At 43.0% G+C, this 25,450-nt stretch overlaps 2 protein-coding genes across 2 annotated transcripts in view; both read left to right on the top strand.

Moving 5' to 3' along the window:
• The window catches only part of LOC311323906 (uncharacterized protein), a 571,429-nt gene that overhangs the window by 490,156 nt on the left and 55,823 nt on the right, over positions 1-25,450 (top strand). The window lies entirely within an intron of this gene.
• Positions 1,372-22,234, top strand: scn4aa (sodium channel, voltage-gated, type IV, alpha, a; the record flags this gene model as incomplete). The annotated part of the gene is made up of 25 exons (XM_084456219.1): positions 1,372-1,578; positions 2,310-2,464; positions 3,075-3,155; positions 3,272-3,400; positions 4,087-4,178; positions 4,585-4,854; positions 4,951-5,014; positions 5,700-5,841; positions 6,761-6,958; positions 7,511-7,681; positions 8,043-8,169; positions 9,552-9,790; positions 10,903-11,076; positions 11,298-11,654; positions 14,535-14,984; positions 15,944-16,079; positions 16,713-16,867; positions 17,662-17,835; positions 18,115-18,237; positions 18,594-18,875; positions 19,459-19,512; positions 19,696-19,837; positions 19,963-20,060; positions 20,499-20,769; positions 20,925-22,234. Exons 1-25 carry the CDS (start codon positions 1,405-1,407, stop codon positions 22,232-22,234), a joined length of 5,568 nt encoding a protein of 1,855 aa, XP_084312345.1. The 5' UTR covers positions 1,372-1,404.

The following is a 25,450-nucleotide window of genomic DNA, read 5'->3' as shown; positions in this document are numbered from 1 at the left end:
TTTTTTTCCCCCACTTTATTTTGACAGCTTGACACCTTTGCCACCTTATTTTGTTTGTTTTTGTTGTTGCTTTGTTTGTTGTTGTTGTTTGGGTTTGGGCCTTGCAACCTGAGGCAGTTTTGCCACATTGTTAACCTTAAACTGTATCTGATTTTAATATTCTGATTAGCAGGTATCTTCTATACACACCTACTGATCTTTTACATGTACCTGGTATCTGCTGGTCTTCTAACCTAGTATCCAATGGTCTTCTAAGTGTACCTGGTATCTACTGGTCTTCTAACCTAGTATCCAATGGTCTTCTAAGTGTACCTGGTATCTACTGGTCTTCTAAATGTACCTGGTATCTCTACTGATTGTCTAAATGTACCTGGTATCTACTGGTCTTCTTAATGTACCTGGTATCTACTGGTCTTCTAACCTGGTATCTACTGGTCTTCTTAATGTACCTGGTATCTACTGGTCTTCTTAATGTACCTGGTATCTACTGGTCTTCTAAATGTACCTGGTATCTCTACTGATTGTCTAAATGTACCTGGTATCTACTGGTCTCCTAAATGTACCTGGTATCTACTGGTCTTCTTAATGTACCTGGTATCTACTGGTCTCCTAAATGTACCTGGTATCTACTGGTCTTCTAACCTAGTATCCAATGGTCTTCTAAGTGTACCTAGTATCTACTGGTCTTCTAAATGTACCTGGTATCTCTACTGATTGTCTAAATGTACCTGGTATCTACTGGTCTTCTTAATGTACCTGGTATCTACTGGTCTTCTAACCTGGTATCTACTGGTCTTCTTAATGTACCTGGTATCTACTGGTCTTCTTAATGTACCTGGTATCTACTGGTCTTCTAAATGTACCTGGTATCTCTACTGATTGTCTAAATGTACCTGGTATCTACTGATTGTCTAAATGTACCTGGTATCTACTGGTCTTCTTAATGTACCTGGTATCTACTGGTCTTCTAACCTGGTATCTACTGGTCTTCTTAATGTACCTGGTATCTACTGGTCTTCTAACCTAGTATCCAATGGTCTTCTAAGTGTACCTAGTATCTACTGACCTTCTAAATGTACCTGGTATCTCTACTGATTGTCTAAATGTACCTGGTATCTACCGGTCTTCTAAATGTACCTGGTATCTACTGGTCTCCTAAATGTACCTGGTATCTACTGGTCTTCTAAATGTACCTGGTATCTACTGGTCTCCTAAATGTACCTGGTATCTACTGGTCTCCTAAATGTACCTGCTATCTGTCTCTGTCCCAGCAGGTCAATCTAGAGAGACCCCGGTGTGGTGGTATCCCTTCGCAATGCGAAGATGGCACCCCGAGCCCCTCCCACAGGCATCAAAGCGCTCTGCCGCTTCACTCCGGAATCGCTGGCGGAGATTGAGAGGCTCATGGAGGAGAGGAAGAGGGATGAGGCAGTAGAGGGATACGTATATGACGGGCCCTCGGCCCCGAGCAAGGGCCTGGAGGCAGGCAAGAGCCTGCCCATGATCTACGGAGACGCCCCGTCAGAGCTGCTCAACACGCCCCTGGAAGAATTAGACCCCTTCTACAAAGCACAGAAGGTCAGTCGAGGTCACCAACAAGGACAGAACAGTGTTGCTAGAGTAGTAGAACAGTAAGGGTTGTACAATCAGAGCTAAAATTAAAACAATTATGTTATTTACCTATCTTGGCTTTTGACATGAACAAGGCAGACATGCTGCACATGAAAGTTACATGACAATAACTTACGTTTAACTTACGTTACGTTAATAAACTTACGTTTACCTGACCAATGTCATGAAGTGAAATAAGTCAGCAACTGGATGATACTGCACTGCGGTCTTGCTCAACCACTTTCTTTTAGGCAAGAGTATTTAAATTAAGTTGCTGGATTGTTGAATCAAAAACAAACTGGAAATGGGCCAATGTTGCAAGGAGAACCAAATGTTCTGTACAATGTAGGTTATACTAATTCTTAGCGGGGGAAATGTTCTCTACTCATCATCCCTTTCTTGAGAAACTCTGTGCTAGTACATGTTTTAATGGTCAGTGAGCTAGACAGCCAGCCATGTGTCTGTAATATATCTGGATGGATCCCTTTACATATATTTCCATTAGCTGCTATGAGAGAATACAACAACCCTTATGTCATGCATATTACTGCATTACGGGTATGCAAGGCACGCTTTACGGATTGAGTCTTCGTGTAGTATTTCGAGATCAACAGTTATTTTGGTCCTTCAGTCAAAGTTATATTGTCACAATGTCAAGTGCACCATGTCTTAATGTGATGAAACTCCCTGTTTTGCAGACATTTATTGTGATCACCAAAGGAAACACAATCTTCAGGTTCAACGCTGAACCAGCTTGCTACATTCTAAGCCCCTTCAGTCTTCTGAGAAGAGGATCCATCAAAATTCTCATACATTCATATCCTTTCCTGATATGGGAACCACAGCCGACCCAGTACAGGGTTGAAGGGAATGTTTTAAGGTCTAATTCTACAGCTCTGTGGTTTGTCAAAGCAAGTGTTAAATGCCACAACTAGTGAAAATGTAATTTAATGTTATTTATTGCTTTATAAATGTTCTTAGCCGGTAGACAAACATACTCCAGGAGCTTGCTCGATCGCCTTGTTGAGAGGGGTCAGGGAAGAATTTTTACAGCTCACTTATCTGGCCCCCGGGTGATTACTGTTTTTTTGCTTCCCTCTGGAATATGTAGAGAGTGGGTCGTATGCCCACCTCCCTTGTTCTCTGTGAAGCGCATTGTGTTGCCTCTGGGTATGAAATGCGCTATACAAATAAAGCTTTGATTGATTGATTGAACTAGTCCTAGGCTACATGTTGTTTCCAGACCAACCCTAAGAGCATGTTGATAAAATAAATTGATTGATATTGATTGATTTATATAAAGGCAGGTAGCCTACTTGAACTTGAGCTATGTTATGATTGTTACTTGTGCCATAATAAAAGATGAGCAATTCTGTGGGTATTGAGAACAGAAAAAAATGGCACCGTTTTAGCTACAATCTTATGTCAGCCATTTAGCCTTGACTCTGTATTACAATATTTAGCCTGTTCATCATGATTACCATTCTTGCGAACTGCGTATTCATGACGATGAGCAACCCACCGCCATGGAGTAAAACTGTTGAGTAAGTGTCCTGTGAATTGATAGTTAACGCTTTCCTCAACATACCGTTGAGTTTTTTACCATCTGTAATAACGCTGGGATACTTGAAACATAATATTATTGTTTCTTTTCTTACAGGTATGTTTTTACTGGCATTTATACTTTTGAGGCGACGGTCAAAGTGTTGTCTAGAGGTTTCTGTATTGGATCTTTTACATTCCTTCGCGATCCATGGAATTGGTTGGACTTCATGGTGATCAGCATGGCGTGAGTATCTCAGTGCACCGATCGGCTTTCCGACACCAACTTCCATTGCATGATTGTACTGAATGGAATTGGCAAGTAGCTAGATTTACTTACCTTGATCACATCTAATGGGTGAGTCATGCAAGCAGCAGCGCTCCCAAGTACCAGTGTGAAAAGCGCTTCATATTATTGTAATTAATGGCCAATCAAGTCTGAATCAAAATTTGTCCCGCTGCCTCTTGTCAGAAGTCAGACCAGCCTCACTTGCTCTATTCAACTACCAAGTCATCTAGATTTATGAAAGAAACAAAAATAGTCCACCCCCCCCCCCCCCCCAAAAAAAAAAGGTAGCTTGACAGGAAGATACAGTAGGCCATCCAATCATTTCATTATTGTATGAAAGATCGCCTACCCTACCTTTACAGTAAGTGTCAACAATATTTGATGCTAGATAATGGTTGGGCCAGGCACTCTCAGGCCAGTTACAGTAGTAATTATACCATTTGGCTTAAGAAGTGGACCAATCTAAGAATAGCTTATTAAAACATATCATATACCACAGTGCAAGCGATATCCTATGTTGCGTAGGCTATACTGAGTTGGGTTTTTTTTGTACAATGACACAGGTCACATGTTAGGGCAAGCACTATTAAAACATGTAGACAAAAAAATTTTTTACTGATTGATTGTTTTATTTTTTCTTTCAGATACCTCACAGAGTTTGTTGATCTAGGGAATGTGTCCGCCCTTCGGACGTTCCGTGTCCTCAGAGCCCTCAAAACAATCACTGTGATTCCTGGTACGCCCCCCCCCCCCCCACACACACACACACACACACACACAAACATGGGGTCTTGTTTCAATGAAATAAGATGATAGATAGATTTCAACATCAGAGATGTTTCCTCAATGTATGTTTTACAATGTTTGTGTTTAAGTTGTGAATATACGCTGGGAAAGTCAGTTAGAGTTCATGAGAATCCATTACAATATGCTTCCGATATGGAACCATTTCATACCTGTTTATAATCATTTCATATCTTTTTCATAGCAATTTTATACCTTTTTTCAGAATGGGTTTAGACTTTTTCCGGAGTAATTATTTCCTAGAGTAATGCACCTACATTTCCGGAATACTCTTTTTTATTTTAACTTTTACCTGAATAACTAAATATTATAATCTATTTTGTATTTGATTTGGCTAGGTTTGAAAACCATTGTGGGTGCCTTGGTCCAGTCGGTGAAGAAGATGGTGAATGTGATGATCCTCACCGTCTTTGCCTTGGCTGTCTTTGCCCTCATTGGCCTGCAACTGTTCATGGGAAATCTGCTTCACAAATGTGTCAGATGGCCCATCCCTACAAATGCTACATTTGAAGATTTTGACTCCAATTCGACCTTTAGTGACCCCTTGGCTTACAATGAAACAAATTACAACAGTACTTTTGATTTCAAAGCCTATATTGACAATATAGGTAGGTTTAAATTGTACTGTAATATGCTATTTAATTTGCATTAATGTTTTTAGATGCTAAGTGGGTGGATGTGATTTTGGTCTTTTTTCGTCATAGAGAATCACTACTATCTGGACGGCAGCTTGGATGCTCTTCTTTGTGGAAACAGCTCTGATGCTGGGTATGTTACCATAGGAACCAGCTCTGATGCTGGGTATGTTACCATAGGAACCAGCTCTGATGCTGGGTATGTTACCATAGGAACCAGCTCTGATGCTGGGTATGTTACCATAGGAACCAGCTCTGATGCTGGGTATGTTACCATAGGAACCAGCTCTGATGCTGGGTATGTTACCATAGGAACAAGCTCTGATGCTGGGTATGTTACCATAGGAACCAGCTCTGATGCTGGGTATGTTACCATAGGAACCAGCTCTGATGCTAGGTATGTTACCATAGGAACCAGCTCTGTTACAGCTCTGGTATGTTGCCATAGGAACCAGCTCTGTTACAGCTCTGGTATATTACAGTACTGTAACGCAAAGCAGGCAAGTGGATTTATGAACATTGATCTTGTTTTAGTAACAACTGTTAGCTGACATTTTGCCACAACCCTTACACCTCCCTTCCCCATACCCCGGTCCACTTGTGTAATAACCTACTGTTATTCATCTAATGTAACTACAATGTTGGTTCGGCAGGTGCTGCTACTGTATGTAGTTAATATCGTTATGTGGTAATTCATGTATACAAAGTAAAGATGTAACAAAATGTCAGTTCAAGTTCTTTCAGCTAATAGAAGCTGAAACTTGGATTCAGGGAGTGCTGCTATCCAAACTGATTCTTCACCTCTGCCCTGTTGATAGAAAGTGCCCAGAAGGATATACATGCATGAAAGCTGGGAGGAACCCTAACTATGGCTACACCAGCTATGATTCCTTCGGCTGGGCCTTCCTGGCTCTCTTCCGACTCATGACGCAGGATTACTGGGAGAACCTGTTCCAGCTGGTTGGTACTTATTAGCTTTAATTCAAGATTGCTAACTGTTATCAGCTCTGCATGTCTCATTTGATTGACTTGGATTTGCAGACCGACCTGGTTTAAGGTGTAGGAAAATATAGGGTGACTATGTAACTATAAATAGTTACTATTTGGAGGCGTTCCAATTACAGAGCTACACTTTCCAGGGCCGGCTCTAGGGTTTAGGGGGCTCCACACAGAAATTGAACCCCCCCCTCCTTCCTCCCTCAGTGATAAGGGCCATGAAAGGATCTATGTGGTGACCTCTGGTGAAAGTGAATCAAGGTCTTGTTTTTCTGCTATAAAGGGTAATAAATAAAAACAACGAGACATGGAATAAAATCCAAAGAATAAATATTAAATAGCAATGTCTTTAAGGCAACAACACACAGTTCTGGTGGATTTTCTTTTTTTTTTAAGTTCTTAAAGTTTTCTCTTTTTTAACCAGTCTGAAGACGCTGTGTTCTCACGACTGTATATCTGATAAAGACGCTGTTCTCACGACTGTAAATCTGATAAAGACGCTGTTCTCACGACTGTAAATCTGATAAAGACGCTGTGTTCTCACGACTGTATATCTGATAAAGACGCTGTTCTCACGACTGTATATCTGATAAAGACGCTGTTCTCACGACTGTAAATCTGATAAAGACGCTGTGTTCTCACGACTGTATATCTGATAAAGACGCTGTTCTCACGACTGTAAATCTGATAAAGACGCTGTTCTCACGACTGTATATCTGATAAAGACGCTGTGTTCTCACGACTGTATATCTGATGAAGACGCTGTGTTCTCACGACTGTATATCTGATAAAGACGCTGTGTTCTCACGACTGTATATCTGATGAAGACGCTGTGTTCTCACGACTTTCTCTGTCTCTCTTCCGTGTGCTGTTCTCTATGCAGACCCTGCGAGCGGCAGGGAAGACCTACATGATCTTTTTCGTGGTGGTCATCTTCCTGGGCTCGTTCTACCTCATCAACCTCATCCTGGCGGTGGTGGCCATGGCGTACGACGAGCAGAACGCCGCCACCTTGGAGGAGGCCAGGGAGAAGGAGGAGGAGTTCCAGAGGCTTCTGGAGCAGCTGAGGAACCAGGAGCAGGTCAGGTGACTAATCTGCCAGCAGTAACGCAGTCTCATATCTATCTATCTATCTATCTATCTATCTATCTATCTATCTATCTATCTATCTATCTATCTATCTATCTATCTATCTATCTATCTATCTATCTATCTATCTGTCTGTCTGTCTGTCTGTCTGTCTGTCTGTCTGTCTGTCTGTCTGTCTGTCTGTCTATCTATCTATCTATCTATCTATCTATCTATCTGTCTGTCTGTCTGTCTGTCTATCTATCTATCTATCTATCTATCTATCTATCTGTCTATCTGTCTGTCTGTCTGTCTGTCCGTCTATCTATCTATCTATCTATCTATCTACTGTAGTAAATGCAAGGCTTAATTAACAATCAAATTTGTTTTGTTGATTTGTGTCTCTGTGTAAACTCATCATCACTGTAAATGAGGGAAACCTCAGTGCTTCACGCGTATAAATAAAGGTTTGAAATGAAATCACACACTAACAGGTCAATCACTCACATTTCCATTGTCCAAAGCGTACAGAGGTATTTATTGATCTGTCGTTGGTGTTTGACAGGCTGTAACTGGGAGCCCTGCGACCCTCGCCAGTCAGAAAGCGCTCAGTCAGCACACGGGGTCGGAGTTAGCGGACGACGAGGGGAGCCTCAGCGAGGATGATGAAGTCATCAAGGACTGTAACGGGAGAATCATCCCCAGCCTGGTCATTGACCGAGTGTCCTCGGAGGAGGTGGGTCTGCTACCCTGTCTGCCTGTTTACATGTTCAGGTCAAAGGTTAATAGGTCAGAATTTGGTGACATTGCTGGGGGTGCAGGCTTTCGGGGCTGATCACTTTATTGCGTTGAAAACGCAGGTTGTTTTTTCTAGTACACTTGGGCGTTTTAGGCGTTTTGGGGGCGTTTTAGGCGTTTTGGGAGCATTTTAAGAATTTTATACTTTGATCTCTCCTAAAGGAGACTAAGTCAGGTGACTTCCATCTTCATATCTTTGTAGTTCCATTGGTTTTGAATTCAGAGGCAGGCTGATATAAATTCTCTGACAGCTTGGACTAGTTTTAACGGTGATTTTGTCAAACCTCACTTTTTTCTAGTCTGCCACAGAGGAGGAATGCAAAGAGCCGTCTCTCAGCTCTGTCCACAGCATGAGGTTCCTCGATGAACCGGGCGTGAAACAGAGAGCTGCAAGTCGTATCAGTGTTCTCACCAATGCCATGGGAGGTAGGAGAAATCACAATACTTCTACTGTTGTTGTTGTTATTGTTGTTGTTGTTGCTTTTGTTGTTGATGATGATGAAGATGATGACGATGATGACTGAATAAGTGATGTAGGATTTTTTTTTAATGGATCCAATATTACAATACATTGAGGTTTTAACTTTTTGCAGGTTTTCAATTACATTCATTCATTAGGCCTTACATACAAAATTACTTAAAGGTACAGTTTTTCTAAAGCTATGGTGAGTTGAGAGTTGCCTCCTTCCATAGACAGGACGCATTTCAGCCTATTGTCACGCTCACACGGCACACTGTACTAGTAGGTAGGGCTTGTTACTAAGTGAAAAAATCCCACTCCAAACCTTTGGTCAAACTTGGCAGCCCTGCATAGAGGAATGGCCACACATGGTTCAAATCATGGTACATTTTTAGAAAATTTGCTTCGGAAAAAAATGTTTGGAAACATTTTGACTTTATGGGCTGACGGGCAATATAGTAGCTTGGCGTTGCCAGATCACATGAGCTCTATTTCTCTCCATATATCAGTCTGGTCATAACGCCCCTTGGAAATTGAAAATAGACTCTGGATTTCCAGACCATTCGCATTTTTGCGAATTGAAAAAAATAATATATTATTAGAATAGAATATAAATAGAAGCCCCCCCCTATAAAAAAAAATATATATATATATTAAAAATTACGAGTATCCCTCAAAAAAACACATTTTATTCACTAATGGAACACAAACAGTCACAGAAACCACAAAAGTATTCCTTTAAATGCATTCACCATGTCATTTATTTCAGAGCTCCTTATATGCCTGAAAAACAGAATCTTTTCCTAGACGTGTCAAATCCCCGAGACGTTTCTGAAAGACAGAGGCTTAGTTCCGAGTGTCGACGGCCGCGCTCTAATGTGAAGTGTAATTGCCTAGCTTATCATGCGGTTGAAATCATGGCGTTCTCTAATCTCCAGGCCATTGCAGTAACATTGTCTGCGCTCTGCCACACAGCAGTGTTAAGCGCATTGTGTGAGGGAGCGACCCCAGTTACCATACAGTGGCATGTCCTCTTAGTGCTAAGATGGAGCTATTTCAGACAGAGCGTAATTGGCAGCGACGGGCATGTACTGTATTCTGGCATTGCTCTCTGTTGTATTCTATTTCAATGCTTTTATTATACCCTTGCTAACCTGTATGATATAGAAATTGGATATCCATCATTATTGTTAATGTGAAGAAGGGTGGATACCATCTTTGATAATGAACCTCTAGCCTCAAATCAGTGATTTTATCCTGTGTTATCCATTCATTCATTATTTCGTTTAGCATTATAACAGCGCTGACTCCCCACCATACCTAATGTATCATGTCTCCTATCTCATAGAGCTGGAGGAAGCCCAGAGGCCTTGTCCACCTGGCTGGTATAAGTTTGCTAACATCTTCCTGAAGTGGGACTGCTGTGAGCCCTGGGTGGTCTGCAAAAAGTGGATGTACTTTGTGGTGATGGACCCCTTTGTGGACCTGGGCATCACCATCTGCATCGTGCTCAACACCCTCTTCATGGCCATGGAGCACTACCCCATGAGCCCCGAGTTCGACCACATGCTCTCCGTGGGCAACCTGGTGAGACATGAGAGCCATAGTTCAAGAACCTGGTGAGACTTGAGAGCCATAGTTCAAGAACCTGGTGAGACTTGAGAGCCATAGTTCAAGAACCTGGTGAGACTTGAGAGCCATAGTTCAAGAACCTGGTGAGACTTGAGAGCCATAGTTAAAGAACCTGGTGAGACATGAGAGCCATAGTTAAAGAACCTGGTGAGACTTGAGAGCCATAGTTAAAGAACCTGGTGAGACTTGAGAGCCATAGTTCAAGAACCTGGTGAGACTTGAGAGCCATAAGAACCTGGTGAGACTTGAGAGCCATAGTTAAAGAACCTGGTGAGACTTGAGAGCCATAGTTAAAGAACCTGGTGAGACTTGAGAGCCATAGTTAAAGAACCTGGTGAGACTTGAGAGCCATAGTTAAAGAACCTGGTGAGACTTTAGAGCCATAAGAACCTGGTGAGACTTGAGAGCCATAGTTAAAGAACCTGGTGAGACTTGAGAGCCATAGTTAAAGAACCTGGTGAGACTTGAGAGCCATAAGAACCTGGTGAGACTTGAGAGCCATAAGAACCTGGTGAGACTTTAGAGCCATAAGAACCTGGTGAGACTTGAGAGCCATATGAACCTGGTGAGACTTGAGAGCCATAGTTAAAGAACCTGCTGAGACTTGAGAGCCATAAGAACCTGGTGAGACTTGAGAGCCATAGTTAAAGAACCTGGTGAGACTTGAGAGCCATAGTTAAAGAACCTGGTGAGACTTGAGAGCCATAGTTAAAGAACCTGGTGAGACTTTAGAGCCATAAGAACCTGGTGAGACTTTAGAGTCATATGAACCTGGTGAGACTTTAGAGCCATAGTTAAAGAACCTGGTGAGACTTTAGAGCCATAGTTAATGATACAGTAGACACATGCTAGGGTTTTAAAGGGATAATTATCCTTGCAATCAAAGTTTGACATATAGGCTTCATGTCAAAACCTGAGCGGTCTGCTATGACCATTTTCATAAATCTATTATATTGTAAAAGATACCCATCATTATGTTTTCAGTGGGGGTTTTTTTCTGTGATATGCTGATGAGAACTGATGTATCCCGAAATATCGAAATAATGGAAATATTCCTTCTCTTCCAGGTATTCACAGGAATCTTCACAGCAGAGATGGTCTTTAAGCTGGTGGCCATGGACCCCTTCTACTACTTCCAGGTGGGCTGGAACATCTTTGACAGCATCATCGTCACGCTCAGCCTGGTTGAGCTGGGACTGGCGAATGTTCAAGGCCTATCTGTCCTCCGGTCCTTTCGCTTGGTAAGACCTTTGACACTTCAATTCAATTCCTCAATACTGTATCGGCTTGCCTTATAAAATACGTTTTAAAAAGTATCTTTTATATCAGTGTGCCTCTTTAAATATTGTTCAATAACAAAGACAATATTAGAGGAAATTGACTGTTTATTTTGTTTCTGCGTGCGACGGTGTGTGTGTGTGTGTGTGTGTACGTGTGTACGTGTGTGCTGCGTTGGAGGCAGCTGCGCGTCTTCAAACTGGCCAAGTCTTGGCCCACCCTCAACATGCTGATCAAGATCATCGGTAACTCGGTGGGCGCCCTCGGGAACCTGACCCTCGTCCTGGCCATCATCGTCTTCATCTTCGCCGTGGTCGGCATGCAGCTGTTCGGCAAGAGCTACAAGGACTGCGTGTGCAAGATCGCCGCCGACTGCGAGCTGCCGCGCTGGCACATGAACGACTTCTACCACTCCTTCCTCATCGTGTTCCGCATCCTGTGCGGCGAGTGGATCGAGACCATGTGGGACTGCATGGAGGTGGCGGGCGCCGGGATGTGTCTGGTGGTCTTCATGATGGTGATGGTCATTGGGAACCTGGTGGTGAGTACAAGAACAGTGCTTTAATCTCATCGTCAAAAACTCCTAATCCATAATCCCTAACCGTTGATTTAATTTGTCTATATCTTATTCGCTTACACAACTGGTCTAACTGAGCATTAAAATAACTCGATCCGTGTCAGCACAACATTAAAAACCTAAGCATTCATACTGCAGTTGCTTGTTTTCTTCTGTCTATTTTTTTAAAGCTGGTCTGGCAAACGGTCAAAAATGTAAATAGTTGATAGATGGCTCAGACAGGATCAATCTTTTAAGCAGTGAGCATTCCAAAGACCACATCAAATGCCCCTCAACTGCCTCTCAACACATGGCAGTACCCAAACTCTGAACATCTGTCACTACTGTTAACTTGTTAAGATCAGTAACAGTTTCTTGAAATCTCTTCTGATCTAACGATTACGATATTATTAAACTCATTTCATTCCAGGAGATCTTGTGTTCAGGGAGTCTGGGGAGTCTATTGCTGGACCGCCCTAGGAACCACAAAGATATGACTTGAATTTGAATTTATTTATTGAGGATAGCCCCTTGAGATGTATCATCTCATTTTCGAGGGGGTCCTATAACACAAATACAAACATTAAACAATGAATTACAGAATACATAAAACAACACAAATACACACGCACACTTAGCTCAACAACTCCAACCCACCCACACAGCCTAGTTACATCCTAACCACCACAACACACACCCGGCCCACGGAGCACAGAAGTGAGCCAGTAAGGTATGGATGGCAACAAGGCCACTCTCCACATCCGAAGACCACACGTAAATATTCAGGGGAAAAAACTACAATGACCAGAACAATAAAGTATTGATAACAGTCATGAAAATAATAACATAAAAATAATCAAATTAAGTACACAATAAACAGACACAGGAATTAAAGAAAACAATGTACAAACAATGTACAAAAGTCATACAAATACTTTATGTACTAACATGGAATCTGGACAGTAAAATTGTAAAGTAATGGACAGTAGTACTGTACTATACTATTTTGTACTGTACTTAAGAGTTTAACAGGATGAGCATGTGCCAGAAATAAAATACTAGCTCATGTGGATTAAATGACTCATACAGGAGCCTGGTTTCAAACGTTGCAGTGAGCCACGCAAGGATTAAGACAGGAGCCCACGATGCCCATGCCGGGTGCAGAAGCTACCCTGACCTCACGCCTTGACCTCTGAAAACAAGGACATGCAGATGAGCATGTTAGCGGCTGATCACCAAAAGCACCATGTTTACCACACCAGCCTAACGGACTTCCTGTCTAGGTTATACTGTAGAGTTGAAGAGGAAATGTCTCATCGCGACAACCTAACAAAAGCATCGTGGCAGAACTTCCTGTCCATGTGTAACTGGACTTTTATTATATCTCATGTCAGCATAGAAACGAGCGAGCCGTGTCGTTTACTCTGACAGTTGGGGGGGGAGGGGGGGGGCTTCTATTTAAGTAAAATGACTTGAGCCAGCAAACAGTGGTTCTGCCCTTGAGTGCGTGTTAAGACCCGGCTCAAGTGAGGCCCCTGGCTCGGAGGGAACAAGCTCGGGACAGCTGAGCGAGGGATGCGGCGCTGCAGGAGAGAGGAGGCCCCGAGTCAGCGGAACGCATCTCTGGCCAATAGAGAGGCGGAATCAAACGTCCCGTCGACGCCGACGCCACTGCGTGTTGATAATAACAGACCTGCGCCGAAGAGTGTCAAGGCGGATCTTGTCCACAAAGGATCTTTAACCACATAATCTTTATCCGTCACACAGCAGTACACACCAACACACACGTGCAATGGGGGACACAAAGGAACACACACACACACACACACATGCATCACGGTCGCCGATGAAATGTTCTCTGCTCTTCACCCATCCTGTCGTCCTTCCACCAAGGGCGGCGGGAGCAGACAGCAGGCAGAGTTCATGGGTCGCGCCACGGGGACCCACCAAACGCTCCTGTCCGTCTTCGCCAGGGAATGACAGCGTTAGCGATCTGTTCTTTTGCATGTTTTTTGTATTGGGTTCTTTGGCAGGAAAGAACACGGAGAGAACATGCAAACTCCGCACAGCAAGGTCTGGGAGACCTTCCTGAGGAGCTACAGTGCTACTGTAGGGACTACGCCACCGTGCCACACGGGAGCCATTTTGGGACTCAAGGACCCTTCGGCACGATGCCAGGAGCTGGGATTGAACTGGGGACGTTGCGATCGCCAGTCTGGACGGCTCAGGCCGCTCTACCTCTACCTTGTGCCACAGCATGCACCTTAAACCTTTGATTAGCTTGATTTTCTACCACATTGACCCCCCCCCCCCCCCCCCCCACAGTCCATATCCTCTGAGCCCTTTTCCTGTTCCCTGTCTGATTCACAACCTCTGCTGTAGAACTGCCCCAGTCCTTTGTAACCATGATCTCCAGCTACCACTGGAAATAGGAATTGAGAAAAGGACTGAGAGGGTTTAGACACTCAACATAGCTGCCACGGCAAGAGTCGCTAGACAACATAATATTTATCAATGCACCGCCACGTCGGAATAACACAAACTTGATACTCGATGTGTATTTGAGCCACTCTTGAACTTAAGGTTTCAGATTAACGTGAGGTCGGGTAATCAAAAGAGAAGGCCTACTTCCAACTTTTCATGTTAAATAGGTTTGAGTCAAATTTGTTTTTCTAATTGACTGATTGTCGTGTTTTTAATGTGCAGCCTACATTTCCTTCATATGTTGAGTCTTCTTCAGATGGAATAAATCCTTAAACTTTAACCAAAAATTAAAGTAAACTTCTGTTTTTATGTACAAAAAATTACAACTAAAAATTACAACTTAGTAGTTGACAGCAAAATGGTTTCCGTTGTCCTCTCCAGGTGCTGAACCTGTTTCTAGCCTTGCTGCTCAGCTCGTTCAGCGGGGACAACCTCTCCAGCGGAGATGACGACGGAGAGATGAACAACCTTCAGATCGCCATCGGCAGGATCACGAGGGGAATCGACTGGATCAAGGCCTTATTCGCAGGCATGGTCCAGAAGGTTCTGGGTAAAAAGCCCAAAGAAGACGAGGAGGGCGATGAGGAATTCGAAGGAGAGTCCAAAAAGGAGTGCCTGGAGCTCAATCACTTGAACACTGGCCAGGGTTTCAAAATGGCCGACGGGATGTCTAACTGTGTGGTCGAGGGCAGGACTGGGGTTTTTGTGGATGCAGAGATCAGACTCAAAGTGCCGATTGCCGAGGGGGAGTCGGACTTTGAGAACCCGGAAGAAAATGATTCTGAATCTGGATCGTCAGATGAAGAAAAGGAGCATAAGGATCGTCCAGCGGTATGTCAGCATTATTCATGACTGATAAAATAGTGTTCACGCATTATTCATGACTGATAAAATAGTGTTCACGCATTATTCATGACTGATGAAACAGTGTTCATGCTGTGCTGGAGATGGCGCTTTATCTTTTATTCATTATGCTTTATAACGGACAGAAATAGTCCTTGGGAAGAGTTGATCACAATACTGTAGGTGGCTGAAATTATGCCTATTGAAGTTACAGATGCAACTGTGGTCTGAGCTTGTGGTTGAGGTATTGGTATTACAATAAGGTCATTCAGCAGACACTTTTATCCAAAGCGACTTACAATGTTTTGAGCTAGTGTTGGCATTAAGTACCTTGCTCAAGGGTACAACGGTAGGCAGTGGTAATATCAAACGTATGTATCAAAGTGAGTCACTAAATCTTAGATAAATACCTACAGTGTATCTCTCTCTCTCTCTCTCTCTCTCTCTCGATATCTATCTATCTGTCTGTCTGTCTGTCTGTCTGTCTGTCTGTCTGTCTGTTTATCTATCTATCTATCTATCTATCTATCTATCTATCTATCTATCTATCTATCTATCTATCTATCTATCTATCTATCTATCTATGTTTTGTGAGTTTCTGTAGTTATGATCAATACACTGGGAAGTACAGTCCTCCTCCAGTCCCCTCTAGCTACAGTACCTATACATGTTCCTGTTGGAAATGGGTAAAAAAAAAAAAAATAACAATAACAAATCTGTGCTTTAACCCGATTTGATGTGCTTTACAAGGTCTTTATGTTTCAATCAATCCTAAAAGAATGAAAAACATAAGCAGCTTTAATAATTTGAGGCATGTCGGTGGACCTACTCAACCTCGCGACACATCCCTCTCTGTTTCACTGACCTTCTGTACTACTGTAGTCCTCTCTCCCGTGGCTGATCCTGCGTGTCTCTCTGACCGGGCGTCGCTGTCTGCTCCTCTGCAGCTCATGGGCGCGTTGGAGGACGATGACGCGTCGTCTGTGTGCAGCACGGTGGACTACCAGCCTCCCGAACCTGAGCAAGAGGAAGAGGAAGAGGAGGAGCCCGAGCCAGAAGAGCCACAAGCCTGCTTCACTGATGGTACGCACGAATCAAAAGTTCCAAAATATCTAACTAAGTATTATACCATTATACTATATAGTATATACTATTACTATTATACTATATAATACTAGTACTATAAAGACCTCTATATTCCAGAGGCGTTAAGCTTTATAGGCATTTTTGGTAACACTTTACATAAGTGCGCTTATTAAGGTGTAATCAGTGTAGCAAGTATTGTAAGGAGCTGTAATAGGGCATAGTTAGAGTGCTCAGAAAACAACTGCCACAAAGATTTAAAAGAAGGCTCAATGTTATTGTGCCACCACAATAGAGTGCACATGTTCATTTTTGTTTAATTAAAAAAAATTGAGATATAAAAAAAATATCTATATATATTTGTAAAAAAGTTTTAAAAAAAAAAGACAGCCAGGGTCATTATATATATATATATATATATATATATATATATATATATATATATATATATATAATCATTTTGGTTTCCATTAACCGTTCTTACTTCGTTTACGAATGTGACGAATTACACAATGTAATCAATAAAGATTTTCAACTTGAATATTTTGTTCATCGCAATCCACGATGATGATTGATGATGTAGTGTTCCCGTACATTTTTTTGAGCAGTATATATATATTGTTTTCCCGTCAGAGTGTATCAGACGATGGCCGTTTCTAACAGTGGACATCACTCAGGGGAGGGGAAAACAGTGGTGGAACCTCCGCAAGACGTGCTTCACCATCGTGGAGCACGACTACTTTGAGACCTTCATCATCTTCATGATCCTGCTCAGCAGTGGCGCGCTGGTGAGTCTCACAGCTGGTCCTGTTTAGGGATACAACAATTACCGGCATAATAAACCACGATCAAATCTGATTACATTTATCGCAATAAAATGATCACTAAAACCGTGTTTGATTTCTGCGCTTTAAAAAACTCACTGTCAGTACCGCTCAACATCAACCCAGGTTAGCAACAGTCTCCAAGACGCATTATTTTCATATTTCTGCAAACAAAAAGTGCATGCTGCTAATTTTATTTGAGGTTTTCAATATAAAACTTGGTGAAATGATTTCAGTGTGTGTATCAGTAGTTTTTGAACATTTTCACATTTTAACAATACCAGGATAATACTGATAACCGTGATGATTTTGGTCACTATAATTGTGATGTGAAACGTTCATACCGTTACACCTCAGGTTCTGTTCCAGCAGGCTGCTGAGTGCAGTCAGACCCAACTCAGCCAGCACTCTTACTGCGGATCACATTCTTTTCTCCTGGGCATAAGCTGTGAGGTTCTTAGTGTCTGCTCTCTCTCTCTCTCTCTCTCTCTCTCTCTCTCTCTCTCCCTCCTCTTGCTCTCCTCCTCTCCCTCTCTCTCTCCCTCCTCTTGCTCTCCTCCTCTCCCTCTCTCTCTTCCTCCTCTCGCTCTCCTCCTCTCCCTCTCTCTCTTTCTCCACTCTCTCTTCTTCCTCCATCCCTCTCCCCCCCTTTCTCTTTCTTCCTACCCCTCTCTCCCTCCCACTCTCTCTCGCCCCCCCCCCCCCTCTTTCTCTCTCTCTCTCTCTCTCTCTCTCTCTCTTTGGCGTTCTTCCAACAGGCCTTCGAAGACATTTACATTGAGAGGCGCAGGGTCATCAAAATCATCCTTGAGTATGCTGATAAAATTTTCACGTACGTCTTTATCATTGAGATGCTCCTAAAGTGGACGGCATATGGCTTCAAGACCTACTTCACCAATGCTTGGTGTTGGCTGGACTTCCTCATCGTGGATGTAAGTTTCCTGTTTTCAAATAATGGGAATAATAAGAAGCAGAGTGCGAGTACATGTATCTGATAGCGGGTAAAGCAATTTCAAGAGTTTGTTCTTATTACCCTTTACATATTCTGGTCCGTAAGCAGCTTTTATCCCAAGTGAATTACAGTTATGAGCTAGTGTTGGGGTTGAATGCCTTGCTCAAGGGCTCAAACCAGCGACCTTTCGGTCACTGGGTGGATGCGCTGAACACTGGGCTCCCCGCCACCCCTGACCTCCGTTCCAAATCTGCCTCAGGTCTCCCTGATCAGTTTAGGAGCCAATTGGATGGGTTATTCTGAACTCGGACCAATCAAATCTCTCCGGACACTCAGGGCTCTAAGGCCTCTTCGAGCTCTGTCAAGATTTGAAGGGATGAGAGTAAGTCATCACACTTTCCAATTAATACACATGCAAACACACACACACACACACACACACACACACACTGACAGAAATCCATGCATCCAGGGCGACATGACTCAAGCTTGCACATGAAATGTAACGCATCCCCACACTAACGTATAACTCACCAAAGCGTTTCACAACCACACCTTTACTACAGTACCTTCATCTGATTGCTTCCTTACCATTCTGACTAAGATGTTTAGGAGTTGACTGACGTTTGGCGCATTAAGGAGTATTATGGCGTAATGTGGTCGCTGAGTAACAGGTTTGGCTACAATTGACTGCAGTAACCTTTATTTTGTTATTTTCATTTTTAAATGTCTGGACAGGTGGTAGTGAACGCTCTGGTCGGGGCCATCCCCTCCATCTTCAACGTGCTGCTGGTGTGCCTCATCTTCTGGCTCATCTTCAGCATCATGGGGGTCAACCTGTTTGCCGGAAAGTTCTACCGCTGCATCAACACCACCACGGACGAGCTGTTCCCCATCACGGAGGTGAACAACCGGAGCCAATGCATCGAATTGATGCACGAGACCCAGGAGGCCCGCTGGGTCAACGTGAAGGTCAACTACGACAACGTTGGCCTAGGCTACCTCTCCCTGCTGCAAGTGGTGAGCACAATGGCCTCTGGGAAAAGGGGCGGAGCCTAATTTGTAATGTGAAGAAGGCAAAAGTGGGGACTAGGTACAGTCTATAGGTCACCCTTCTAATCTTGTGAGTGCACATTCACTTTCTCTTCCACGGATCAGTCTAGCCACGCAGCCATACAAACCACCACCAGTTCACATGGTCACTTTGTAAAGGCGCCTATAGTACTGATATCGCTAGTCTGATATCTCTCCTCCGTAGAGAGTCTGGACTTCAGCCGCTTAGAATTTGTAAAAGGAAGTTCTTAAAAAAACTCATCACTTCCGGTCCGGACTGTCTACTACTCTCTACGGAGTTTTGACGGGATATCCGCCCGTTTTTTCCCCCCAACTTCCTTCATCAAAATTTCTGCGTCTGAATACCAGACGTAGTTGACAGTCCAGGCCGGAAGTCGACTCGTCTGGCTCGCGAGACTATGATATCGCTAGTAACAACATTGTAGTTACATAGAAATGCTATGTAATAACATGATATAGTGGTTTGGCAGCGTAAGTAATTACACAAGTGTAAACCAGAATCTCCAAGCTGTGCACTGTATTTTCACAGGCTACGTTTAAAGGCTGGATGGACATCATGTATGCTGCGGTGGATTCGAGAGAGGTGTACTTCCACACTTATACATGAAAACATTTTAACGTTGGGGTTCAATGTACTATTACATTGTGCATGTTTTACAATAACTATGGAGGGAATTCAAAAATAGAGTTTTTAATGTTTATTATGAATCTATGCTGTAGATGCGTATTTTCCTTTACAGCAAACTAACTTGTTGTGGTTTGTCAGGTGGAGGAGCAGCCTTCGTATGAGATCAACATATACATGTACATGTACTTCGTCATCTTCATCATCTTCGGCTCCTTCTTCACTCTCAACCTCTTCATCGGTGTCATTATAGACAATTTTAATCAGCAAAAGAAGAAGATAAGTGTCACATACATTTTTTACTTTTGAGAAAATTACCTCAGTCATTGCATACAAGAAAATTAGTTGTGTCTGCTCTCTTTATGAATGCCCAGAATCATTTTTGTCATTTGGTTCTGCACTTTGGAGGCAAAGACCTCTTCATGACTGAGGAGCAAAAGAAATACTACAACGCCATGAAGAAACTTGGCTCTAAGAAGCCACAGAAGCCCATCCCAAGGCCAGCGGTATGCAAGACAGAGATGGATTTCAGTTGTAACCACACCCTTGTTGCTAGCATATGAGTAGCAATCATAGTAGTAGTGGTGATTTGTTGCATTCAGTCTAAATATAGCCATGATTTAAAATAGACATGATTCTGAACTGAAGCATCCATAACAAACAAGTGACATTCATACTGTAGCAGCAAATACCACAAAATGTCAATGTTTGCTAGTTTATGATTGCATTGTTCATTCAAGGCCATGACGTCTCCATAACAGTGAACCCTCTAGTCTACGACATCACCTTGGAATGCATGACACAACCATGTCATCGTTCACCTGTCCTATATTAACCTTCTCTGAACTGCACGCAGTGGATCACACCAAATATCTTACCACCTGTTAGATCTTGTTATGTTATATCTCTCACCCTCTCTCCCTCCATGTCCATCTGCCCTGAAGAATCAAATCCAAGGAGTGGTCTTCGACTTGATCTCTCAGCAGTTCTTCGACATCTTCATCATGGTTCTTATCTGCCTCAACATGGTGACCATGATGGTTGAGACGGACGACCAGAGTGTAGAGAAGGAGGAATTTCTCTACCAGGTCAACCTCATCTTCATCATAATCTTCACAGGGGAGTGTTTGCTCAAGCTGTTTGCCCTCAGACATTATTTCTTCACCAATGGATGGAATGTCTTTGACTTTATTGTGGTCATCCTGTCGATAGCAGGTATGTATTTTCCCCATTGCACACTGCAATAAACACCGATGAGAGGTGTTAACAATACTGTAACTTCATGTTGGGAAAAGATGTTATTTCAATCTGAACTGTGAATCGACAGATGTAATTGCTCCTTAATTTGAGTGCATCTCTTTCCATTCCAGGTATAATGCTGTCTGATATCATTGAGAAGTATTTTGTGTCGCCTACCCTGTTCAGGGTCATCAGACTGGCCAGGATAGGAAGGGTCCTTCGTCTCATTAAAGGAGCTAAAGGCATCAGGACGCTTCTGTTTGCCCTGATGATGTCACTTCCTGCCCTGTTCAACATCGGCCTGCTGCTCTTCCTGATCATGTTCATCTTCTCCATATTTGGCATGTCGAACTTCGCCTACGTGAAGAAGCAGGCCGGCATCGACGACATCTTCAACTTTCAAACGTTCGGCAGCAGCATCATCTGCTTGTTTGAGATCACGACGTCGGCGGGCTGGGACGGCCTCCTGCTCCCCATCCTCAACAGCGGCCCCCCGGATTGCGACCCGGACATCGAGAATCCGGGCACGGACGTGAGGGGAGACTGCGGCAACCCGGGCATGGGCATCATGTTCTTCTGCAGCTACATCATCGTATCTTTCCTGGTCGTGGTCAACATGTACATCGCCATTATCCTGGAGAACTTCAACGTTGCCCAGGAAGAGAGCGGCGACCTGCTGTGCGAGGACGACTTTGAGATGTTCAACGAGACCTGGGAGAAGTTTGACGTTGAGGCGACCCAATTCCTGGACTACAGCCGCATCTTTGAGTTCTGCGACACCTTGCAGGACCCGTTGCGTGTGGCCAAACCCAACCGCATACGGCTGATCAACATGGACCTCCCCCTGGTCATCGGGGACAGGATCCATTGCCTGGATATGTTATTGGCCGTCACGCAGGAGGTGCTGGGCGACACGGTGGAGATGGCGGCCATGCGCGGGAGCATCGAGGCCAAGTTCGTCATGAGCAACCCCACCTCCGCCTCCTTCGCGCCGATCACCACCACCCTGCGCCGCAAGGAGGAGGAGGCGGCCGCCGTGGTCATCCAGAGGGCCTACCGGAAGCACCTGCTGCAGCGCTACATCCGCCACGCCTCCTTCATGCGGCGCTCCAAGAAGCGGGCGAGGAACGCTGGAGACGAGGAGCCCCCGGAGAGAGAGGGGCTGCTGGCGCGGAAGATGAACGTGCTCTACGGGAGTAACCCGGACCTCGCCCGGGAGATGGAGCGGGCCCTGCTGGAGGCCCTGCCAAGCCCGGCCCCCGTGACGATGTCCGAGACGATGTCCGACCTGATGTCCGACTACCTTGAGCCCGAACCCGACCCTGTCGACCCGCATCTCCTTGTAGTGCCTGTGGAGGTCACCAGTGAGGTGGTGTTACGCTCTGCCCCCAACCACAAGCTTTCCACATCAGAGGGCAACCTACGAGAGTCGATTGTATAACAAACATAGTCTTCCTACTGTATTTTTCTCCTACCAAATGGGTAGTTTTAGGTGGCCATGAAGTGTTACCAATGCAGTTGACACCTCCACGTAGCACTTGTAAGAAGGGATTGCACATTGCTGATACAAGGGTTGTGAATGTTTATTGATCATCAGACTAAATGAATGGGGTCATGTTTTGTACCTATATTTTTGTAAGGCCGTTTCTTTCTTTTTTTCTTTTTTTTTTTTTAGAACACCTGTCTTTTAGAAAATCTGCATTCTGCATAAAACCGACGAAATGTGAATATGATATTCTTCAAATTTCAAGCTTCAAGGAAACGTTAATAGCCATCCAAATCTTTTCAAAATTTTGAGTTTTTATTCTCTGTTCCTAATGCAGTATTTAAGCCCCAGCCCATAATATTTTGAAATTATAGACATCACCGCATACTGTATAAAGGGTGCATATTTTTAAATGAGTCACTACAGTATTTCATACTATTAGAAAGGTGTACGAAGAAGGCCAGCATTCACAGTCTGAGCTTGTCACTTGATAAAGCAGAGTAGTCCTCTTACTTGTATTCTGGCTCTTTCTGAAGGACCCCAGTTTACTTTGCACTATTTATAACTCCCTAGGTCATGTTCAAGCAGTTTACTGTGTATCTGTAAGAGGCACCCCTGTCTTGAGGCCTCTCCAAGCTGGTCCCATCGTTAGGTCACACAGGTCTACGAGAGCAGCCATTTCTTATCAGATTGTGTTTCTCCACAAATTCTGAAATTCTAAGCTTCTTCAATGCGTGAACTGTCTCCATGTTCAGTTATATTAATCACATTTTCTGTTGTCACTTTGGTGGGTACAGTATCAGTTTTGGGGTTATAAGGGAATAACTGTCAAATCAGTCTGTGATGTTTACATGAACGTCATGTCGGGCAACTTTAACAACCAGATACCTGTCTTAAAGTGTTTGTTTTTTTAACATTGTCTAATTCATCAGTCAACAAATGTAATACGTTTACGTTTAAATATTTTGAATGTGTGTGTGTGATTAAGTGTAATTCGTCATTTAGAATTTGTCATGAGTCAATTTAATTGACTAGTCTGTCGTGTTTATGGAGAAAGCATTGAGGTTGAAGTCAAACACACCGGGCCAGCCTGGCTCTCCATCACACATGCCCTGCATCTCACCATACCTGCGTTTTAAATGAGCACTCTAGAGAGAAACTGTCCTGTATACAGTGGGACAGTATACAGAATGATATCAACGAATGCCTGAGTATGGGTATTAGCCAACCCAGGTATAACATGCATACCGTAAGCGTCAGAATAGTACTGTAGGTTGTGTATGGCATGACACTGTAAGATGGAGGTCCAAAATAGCTACTCAGTAGTGATAATAACCTTTGACCCCCTACTCTGGTCATATACTGAACTTTCACACCGGACAAATTGAAAGTCAAAACTAAGACTCTTCTACCACTTAAATGACAATTGTGAATTGTGTTTTGGAGTAATACGAAAGAAAATCCCACATCGAAATATCATTAACCCTGAACGTCACTTTAAGAACAATTCATACATGAATTTAATGTTTGGTCAAGTGTGTCCTCATATTGTAAAGTTACTGCACTTGTGTAAGTCTTAATCTAAATTTAATTAAAATGTCATACTTGGTGGGAAAGTATCATTAAATTAAATAAGCACTTTTTAAGTGTTCAATTTTTGTGTATTAGAATGTAGAGCGGCTTTGTAACCTGAGCTCTTTCAGACTTAGACAATTAGAGCACGTAGAAGTGTGTTTGAGTCAGCTTTAAACATGCTCCCTGGAGATTAATGTAACGACCAGTGGGCCTTAAAACATATTTCTGGATCACTCTTTGTTATAAAAAAAGAAGAAAAAGAAAAAAAGTCATGTGCTACAGACATGCTGTAAACTTGTACTGTTGCAAGTTTTTTTTAACTGCAGTGATTGTATTTGAAACATCTCTTTATTGCAAAAGTAATCAAAATAATATGCCATTGTTTACATTTGTAAAATCGGGAGCGTAATATGCAATGCTTTAATGGTCTGCTAACTATCAATGTTGCCTGTATATACTTTTGGATACGCGTTGGAAAGTTTTTCTTCTTTTTTTAGACTTTCTTACTTTGTATTATCTATTCAAATCGATTTTTATTATTGTGAAATTGAACCATGTTAGAATAAAACATAGCAAATGAAAAAAAACAAGCAAAGTGCTTGCATCAGTATTGTCCAGTTAGTAATGAATCATGTTTCCAACACCGCCCTCTACTGGTTCTCTGTGTGCAGCACATATGGTACTCCTGGCTGTTAGTTCTGCTTGTTCACACATAATTCAGTGCTATTTTCATCCCAGTCTACAAGATGGATTTAACACAGGTAGCTAATAAGATCAGCAAAACAGAAAATCAGTTACATTTTGCTTGCGATGGAAGTGATTTTACCACCAATCTTTCCGGATTTCTTTTTTTCTCATTTCATGTACATAATAATCATTATTTATTTGGTTGTTTCCGTTTTCATTGATGTACTGGACTTAGTAAGTCTATGCTTTGTCCAATTCATAGGCTTTGTCAGACTCACTCGTGGAAAAAGACATGTGAAAGCTGCAGCTGAGACTGGAGATGGAAAAGCTTGAACTCTGGATGACCAATAGTGGCATCCAGCTGATATATCTCCTTTCATCTGGCCAATGACACCCGAGGGATTAGCTGTGTATTGAATATCCTCAACACATGTCTTATGCTTAAGTTGCTAAACGTTTGAGTTCTGAGAACTTTTGTGATAGTAGAGTTGTAAAAGTAGGCCTATACTAGTGCTTGCACACTAACAGTCCGCTAAAGCAATTGCTTAGTTGTTTGTCCTGTACACTGTTACTATATAACCATTTTCCCAACAAGTCGTGGACTTGTTCTATGGTTTAAAGATTTTTATTGACTCTACATCTCCTCTGTCTTGTTTTTCACAAGTTATTTTGACAAAGCGTACATCTGGAAATGTGCTTTCAAATGAGTCTACCAGTTCCAGCTGCACTACCCACAGAAAAGGTCGGGGGGGTGACCTTCGACCTTCATGACAGGTGGTGTTGAAGACGTGTCTCTACCAGTCCAGTTTGCTCTCAGAGTGGGCGCAGAGGGCAGTGTCCACCACGCTTATGAATACACAGTACTGCTGAGCCAACCCTATGGGAACCATAGACAGTACTACTGCCAAT

This window comes from Borostomias antarcticus (genome assembly GCF_949987555.1).
Source record: "Borostomias antarcticus genome assembly, chromosome: 22".
Lineage (NCBI taxonomy): Eukaryota > Metazoa > Chordata > Actinopteri > Stomiiformes > Stomiidae > Borostomias > Borostomias antarcticus.
Note: the sequence above shows the minus strand (reverse complement) of the source record. Positions and strands in the feature narration are given on the sequence as shown.